This window comes from Triticum urartu, chromosome 2 (assembly GCF_003073215.2).
Source record: "Triticum urartu cultivar G1812 chromosome 2, Tu2.1, whole genome shotgun sequence".
NCBI lineage: Eukaryota > Viridiplantae > Streptophyta > Magnoliopsida > Poales > Poaceae > Triticum > Triticum urartu.
The window spans coordinates 647,529,118-647,536,243 of record NC_053023.1 but is presented as its reverse complement, the minus strand read 5'-3'; the positions used below and the strand labels follow the sequence as shown (position 1 = coordinate 647,536,243).

At 41.2% G+C, this 7,126-nt stretch overlaps 1 protein-coding gene across 5 annotated transcripts; it reads left to right on the top strand.

Moving 5' to 3' along the window:
• The first annotated feature begins 1,904 nt into the window (after nucleotides 1-1,904).
• LOC125539424 lies at nucleotides 1,905-6,232 on the top strand. 5 transcript variants are annotated; one of them, XM_048702870.1, is made up of 9 exons: nucleotides 1,905-2,302; nucleotides 3,162-3,784; nucleotides 4,068-4,166; nucleotides 4,240-4,311; nucleotides 4,570-4,650; nucleotides 5,305-5,367; nucleotides 5,511-5,756; nucleotides 5,844-5,889; nucleotides 5,986-6,232. In XM_048702870.1, exons 2-9 carry the CDS (start codon nucleotides 3,521-3,523, stop codon nucleotides 5,991-5,993), a joined length of 879 nt encoding a protein of 292 aa, XP_048558827.1. In that variant the 5' UTR covers nucleotides 1,905-2,302; nucleotides 3,162-3,520; the 3' UTR covers nucleotides 5,994-6,232. The 5 variants fall into 5 exon arrangements, with proteins under 5 accessions (XP_048558827.1, XP_048558826.1, XP_048558830.1 ...); XM_048702869.1 differs by having other exon boundaries at nucleotides 2,703-3,784; XM_048702873.1 differs by lacking the exon at nucleotides 3,162-3,784 and having other exon boundaries at nucleotides 1,909-2,302; nucleotides 5,986-6,202.
• The last annotated feature ends 894 nt before the right edge of the window (nucleotides 6,233-7,126 follow it).

Here is a 7,126-nt window from a genome sequence, read left to right as displayed (position 1 = left end):
TCAGATGGATCGAGTGTCTTGAAATCAGGACGTTCTTGAATCATCAGGGCTAGGATGTCAAACGAACTATCAAGTGATCTCAGTAGTGTCTTGACGACTTCATGTTTGGTGATCTCAGTAGCGCCGAGGGCTTGAAACTCATTTGTGATGTCAGTGAGTCGGTCAAATGTGTGCTGGACATTCTCATTGTCATTTCGCTTGAAGCGGTTGAAGAGGTTGCGAAGGACACTGATTCTCTGATCTTTCTGGGTTGAGATGCCTTCATTGACCTTGGAGAGCCAGCCCCAGACCAGCTTAGATGTCTTCAAAGCACTCACACGGCCATACTGTCCTTTGGTCAGGTGACCACAGATGATATTCTTGGCAGTAGAGTCCAGTTGAACAAATTTCTTGACATCAGCAGCAGTGGCACCTTCTCCAGCCTTATGGGACTTCACAAGGAGCAACAGTAAATAAAAGGAAGGGAAGATGAAACCAGTGACTCGTTAAAGACAATGATTTGTTGGACCAGTTCCAGTTGCTGTGACAACTGTACGTCTGGTTGGGGCGGCTAGGTATTTAAACCTTAGGACACATAGTCCCGGACACCCAGTCCTGAACACGCAACTCAAGACACCCAGTCCTCACCGTATTCCCCTTGAGCTAAGGTCACACAGACCTCGCCCAATCACTTTGGTAAGTCTTCAAGGTAGACTCCCAAACCTTCACAGACTTCGTTCACCGGCAATCCACAATGTCTCTTGGATGCTCAGAACGCGACGCCTAACCGGCTGGAGGATGCACAGTCCTCAAGTGTAATAAGTCTTCAGATCACACAGACAAGAAGACTTAAGTGATGCCCAATTCTCTTTGGCTCTGGGTGGTTAGGGCTTTATCCTCGCAAGGAATTCTCTCTCAAAGGCTTCGAGGTGGGTTGCTCTCAAACGACAAAAGCCGTACTCTCAATCTGAGCAGCCACCCGTTTATGGTTGTAGGGGGTGGGCTATTTATAGCCACTTGGCAACCTGACCTGATTTGTCTGAAATGACCCTGGATCACTAAGGAACTGACACGTGTTCCAACGGTCAGATTTCAAACTCACACGGCAACTTTATTTGGGCTGCAAGCAAAGCTGACTTGTCCGACTCTGGACAAGATTCGCTCTCATAGTCTTCACTCGAAAACATAGGTTTTGGTTAGGCATCACTTCAGTCATTTTGACTGGTTCTCTTGGACCCCACTTAACAGTATGGTGGTTCCTATTACTCAACACAAATGAAAAAGAACTACGAAAGATCTAAGTCTTCGAGCTCCATAGGCTTCATGTGGTGTCTTCTCTTGTCATAGTCTTCAATGTGAATATATTCATATACACCTTTGACTTCAATGTCTTCATACATTTTTAGAGGTCATCTCTGATAGAAAAACCGAATCAATGAGGGACTTCTACCTGTGTTATCCTGCAATTCTCATAAACACATTAGTCCCTCAACTAGGTTTGTCGTCAATACCCCAAAACCAACTAGGGGTGGCACTAGATGCACTTACAAAAACGTTTCCAAAAATCCTGAAAATAATTGTGGGCTCTGTTTAGAATATTTCCAACAGCAAACATTTATTTCCAGAATTATTTGAGCATTTAAATTATTTTATAGCATTTAAATGCCCAAATTTAAATACTTACGATTTAATTCAATAACCTTCTGTTGACCTAGAAAATTGTGCACCAATGTTGTCAGAGGTTCCAACGCAAGACAAAGAGAGTGAACTTTTTAAAAGGGCATTTCAGGTTCATTGAAAATAATTTTAGTAAACCCTAGTTGTTTCCAGAGGGTGTTGGTGGTTCTGTCTTCCCCATTTCAAATTTAAGAGGAATTTAAACATGATGCACACTTTAATGCTTGAACTAACTAAGGTGTGACACTCTGCTGCCACGCCGCCCTCTCCCCACTTCTCCTCGCCCACGTCGCCATCTCTCCACTTCTCCTCTTCTTCCACCTCCTAATCCATCTCAATCCATCTAATGGGATCCCTCCAATCCGTCCGCTGATGTGCATCGCCTCAATCTCATGAATGGGGATTGATTGGCTTGGTGTGCGGACTGACGAAGACTCAGCAGGCGGGCGGGCGGGCGGGCGATTGGAGGCCGTGGAGGTCGGGGACAGAGACCGGCCGGCGTGTGCGTTGGGGCCAACGGCGGCGATTGGGCGGGAAGGTCGGAGGAATCGGCTGCTGCAACGAGCAATTTCGTCTCCAACCTACAGGTGGATTAATTAGAGCAAGCACGAGTACAGCCATCCTGCCCAGGGTAGCTGCGCCCCAGGTTCGTATTGGTCCTCACCATTGTGCTGTGCTCTCTCAGGTCTTGGTGCAGAAATTACTGAGATTCATTGATCTTTAGTTTGATTTCTTGTGGCTTAATCGGTGTGAAGGTTTGATGTCCGGTTGTGCAACCTGCAGAGCTCTGCTCCCATGTAGGAGCAGAGTAATAGTAACACCCATTGCCACATCAATCAGGCATAGATACTAGTAGCACAAATATCAAAGAACTATGTTGGCAGAACCATTTGGGAAGAGTCCCATCCTAATTGTTTCTTTGTAAACTGTTTGGGTGAGCACTTGTTTTTGTAGTTCTATAGTCTGTACTAGTGAAACCACATAACTGCTGATTGTTCTTTCAGAATGTTCATCTCCTGCTTTGCATTAACTTAACTTTTACGCAGAATTGGATCTCATTGCATGCTTGATATTGGCGAAGTATCTTGTGAAATAGGTATTCAGTGAAAATCTGAAAGTTCCTACATGGACCCTCAGATCTGTAACGAACGCCACCGATTAAAGGTGGGATCCTTAACTATCCACTTAAGCGCAATTAGCAGATAACCCTCTATTCTCTAAGTGATTAGACAAAATCATCTTGTAATTCCCCAACTCCGAGACTTCCTGCAGCAACGAGGCCCGAGGCGAGGCGGCCACAACCTTTGTTATCTAAAGAATTGTACCTCAACTATTTAGTTGTCTGATGAAACGTTCAGCACAACCTCTGTTCTCTGAAGAATTGTACAAATGCTGAAGCTTTTGCACTAAGATTTATTGTTCTGTTAGTGCTACAGCTATTCAACTCCCCTGTAGTTTTTCGATGGTGATGAATATACTAGAAAACCTGAAGCATCTCGCTGCAGATTCTGTCATGACCTCAGGAGATATCAAGGCACTGTGTAGCCGCTTTCCTAACTGCATCTTCCAGCTTGCTGGTACAGGAAGTAACATAGTGCATTGATTTAGCTGTGCTAACTCAGTCATCGGGGCTTTGTAATGTTTTGCTGAGGCTTGACCCTCTGTTTATTTCTAATCTTGCTTGTAAAGATTGTAAACTGAGCTCATGTTTCGCAAACTGAAAATCTGAAGCATCTCGTTGAACATTGTGTCATGAGCTCAAGAGACATCAAGGTGATGTGTAGCCATTTGCCTAACTGAATGTTCCAGCTCTCTGTAATAGTGTACGAGTTAGCTACGCTAGCTCGATCATAAGGGCTGTGTAATGTTTGGCTGCGGCTTGTCCCTCTGTTTGTTTCTAATCTTGCTTGCAAATACTGAAAATTGGGCCCGGAGGGCCGGTTGCTGTCGTGGGAGGACCCATCGCTGCCGTCGGAGGGAAGGGCATGGCTCAAGTCGCCACCGATGGATGATGAGCTGCAGCGGACGGAGGCCTTGTTGCTGCCATAGGAGGGGCCATCGCTGTCGTCGCAAGGCAAGGGCTAATGGCCGCCGAAACGTGATTCTCCATGGAAACGTGATTCACAAGGCAAGGCAAGGCAAGGATTTTTTTTTCCTTCTTGACGGTGGACAAGTTAGGGGGTTTTCCGCTAATTTCGTTTAAGTGGATCATGAGAAATCCCACCTTTGATCAGTGTCGTTCATTATAGATGTGATGGACCACGTGAGGATTTTCAGATTTTCACTGAAAACCTATTTTCACTTGATACTTCGCCCTTGATGTTATCAAGTTAGCATATGAAACCCAGTTATATATGTGCAAAGATGAAATTAATGAATACTGATGTGCTATTACTATAATTTTATTTCAGGTCACTCTACCTGAAAGAGATAACCATCTCCAATGTGAATCTTATAATGTCCTTAAACAATCAAATGATGATGTGCAGGAGCCACGAACTACCATGCAGGTAATGTAATGGGCTTTTCATGTACTATTTAGTGCAGGTCCATTCCAATGTCTTACAACTATTGCTTTAATAGGAGCCGCAACAAACCAAATCGAAAGAGGGTTGTGGCAGTGCACCTTTACCACATGAACATGTGATCACTAAGGTGTGTCAACTAACCTGCACTAAGTTATCAATTATCTCCTGCTAGTAATTTTGGTATTGGTTGAACCCTTATACTAGTCAAATATTGGAAAGCTATCTTACCATCAAGTTAAAACTTTGTGAAATATTAACCTTTTGGTTAGAAACTATAACTTGATTGGGCTCGTATATACTGTCCTAGTAATCTTAACCAATGTGCAAGGACTTATCCAGTTTTTTATCAATGATGACGATGACACCTTTTCCTATTAAATTGCAGAATGCCCATGCTGAAAATAATCTTGCCGTGCAGCAAGGTGGTCCTGAACTAAGTTTACGACTTCACCAAGTTACTAAGCAGGTAAACATATGCTACATATCTAAATGACAATGATTGTACGAAAGGTTGTCTAATTTTGTATTTTAAGTGCATGGTAAATGACATTATTATGAGACACCAATCCCATTTTGACAAGCTCGTTTGAAATACTGTCGTGACACTACTAGCAGATCATAAGTTAGATTCAACTAGGTATTAAAAAATTGTATTGCATACAATAGTAACATGATTTGGCTCGATGGAACCAAAAGTTAGTCACACACACATATCATTGTTGCTCCAAGAGATCTCCTATTCGAATGAACTAATTAATCACTCTTGAACTGATACATGAGTACTAATAGAACACCAATCTTGCATACATGTTCTTTTTGGTGGTAACCCTGCATAGATTTTGAGGAACACCTGGCCCTTGAATATTAGGTGAATTTTGTTTTCAGTGTATAAATTTACACGACGTCAACTTCATTTGTTTGCATACTGCATTCATGCTTAGTTTTCACAATAAATAATTTTGTAGTAAGACATTAATCTAATTTGATAGCAAAATGTGCAGACTGAAAGTACGTGTAGAATAAGGCTCCTTGGTGCATGTAATGGAACTCTTCAAAACTATCATTCTTGATGGTAGTTTATCATGTGTCTCCCTTCACGCATATTCCTATTTAATTGCAGAATGCTCATGCTCAAAATAGTAATGCAACCAAGCCATGTGGTCATCACCAAGTCACTAAGCAGGTACATATATAGGCTACATATCCAAATGACAATGATTGTATAATAGATAGTAGGTCTAATTATTTGTGAAATTGTTCTTATTTGTTTAAAATGAATTCTTCTCACGTTCATCAATAACAAATGTTTCATTTCTTGAAAAATAGGATAAAGTTGAAGTCGTGTTGTATTCAATGAACCCGAGAAACAAAGACAAACTCGTGGCCACAGGAACTTTAGCGAGTAAAGAGAAAACGTATGTGGTTGGAGGAAACATGCTTGGAGTGCAATATGTTGCAGTTCATGTTCGCGGATGTACATATCTAGGAGATGAGAAACTAGTTAGACCATATGAAAAATTCCAAACAGTAAGGGATGCCGTGGGTTCTGTTATTGCTTGGCCTCGCTCACATGTAAGTATGTTTTCATTCAAGCATCGTGTATGCTCCAATCTGCACATGTGTGATAAGTTATTTATCGAGAATCTTTCTGTTTTTTAGGTAAAAATAGTTAGGCCAACTCCTCCAGCACAACCACAAAGCATTGGTATGATACATTTCTTAAATTTCATCAAAGAATCTCTTATCTTGCAGTTATCTATAAACATGTGTTCATGTAAATGGTGTTCATTCTCCTTTTCAGGGCGGTGAGGATTTGAAAAGTGAGTGCATTAAAGGAGCTAGGAGTGGCTGGGTAGTTGACGATTTGAAAAGGGAGTGCACTAGAGTCAGGAGCAGTTGACGAATCTATCTTTGAATGAACAAATATTCTGGATTATGTATAGATGTTAGCTTCATAGAGAAAAATAGTTCCAGTCTATAGGATCTTTTCTTATTTATTTTCATGATCGCATGTTTCATATCAATGTTTGATATTATTCAGCTGTGAACTCCATGTACTACCTCTCTCTCAGTTTACAGGGCGTGCGCGTGCCCCTAGGTCGTCAATTTGACCAACATAATACAAGTCATATATTAGAAAAAATATACCAATATAAACTTTAAATGTTCTATTTTCAAACCATATAATTTTTGTGTTATATAGTTTATATTAAGGTGATAAAATTGGCAACCTAGGTATACGCGTAGGACTTGTAAACTGAAATGGAGGTAGTACTTTTAGTGGAGATATTGTTCGTGCTAATTAATACATTGGTTGTTGTTACTGAGGTTGCCAATGTTTGCAAATGCAATCTATGAAGTGGAATGATGCCTTCATATCACAATATTATTTGACCAATTTGCATGTGCAACCATGACACTAAAAATAATTGCATTTGAAACGATGAAACAAAATTGAAATTAATCAAATAATATCTGAAGTAAAATATTTGATTTGTATAAATATTCTTATGTACATTTAGAGACGCGTATAAGAGGCGAATGAAACGTGTCTATGAATAGAGACGTAATATGAGCATGCCTAACATAACGTCTCTACATGTAGATACGATTTTTGAGCATGCCTAAGACAACGTCTCTACATGTAGATACGATTTTGACGTCCCGAAAAAGCATCGCATTCCATGTAAGACACGCTTGACAAGTGTGTCTATCTGTTTGAGACGGTCCGTGGAAAGACGCTCCAAGGACGCTTTACTAAAACGGCTCTATAGTTGACTAGAGATGAAATAACACGTCGCTAGGTATGAAATTGGGCGTGTCTATTGCCTATTTTTGTTGTAGTGTCTGGTTGCCCTTCATCAGAAACAGGATAAGCATCATGACTGGCTGAAGCGCCAAATGCAAAGCCTCTTGATGGACGTAAACAGGATTCGCAATCT

Excerpts from the sequence above, each read along its gene's own strand:
- LOC125539424 (XM_048702870.1), top strand. The coding sequence starts at position 3,521 with ATGTTTGGCTGCGGCTTGTCCCTCTGTTTGTTTCTAATCTTGCTTGCA. Across the intron at positions 4,651-5,304 it reads TTCACCAAGTTACTAAGCAG|AATGCTCATGCTCAAAATAG; the intron begins GTAAACATATGC and ends ATTTAATTGCAG. Across the intron at positions 5,757-5,843 it reads TTGCTTGGCCTCGCTCACAT|GTAAAAATAGTTAGGCCAAC; the intron begins GTAAGTATGTTT and ends TCTGTTTTTTAG.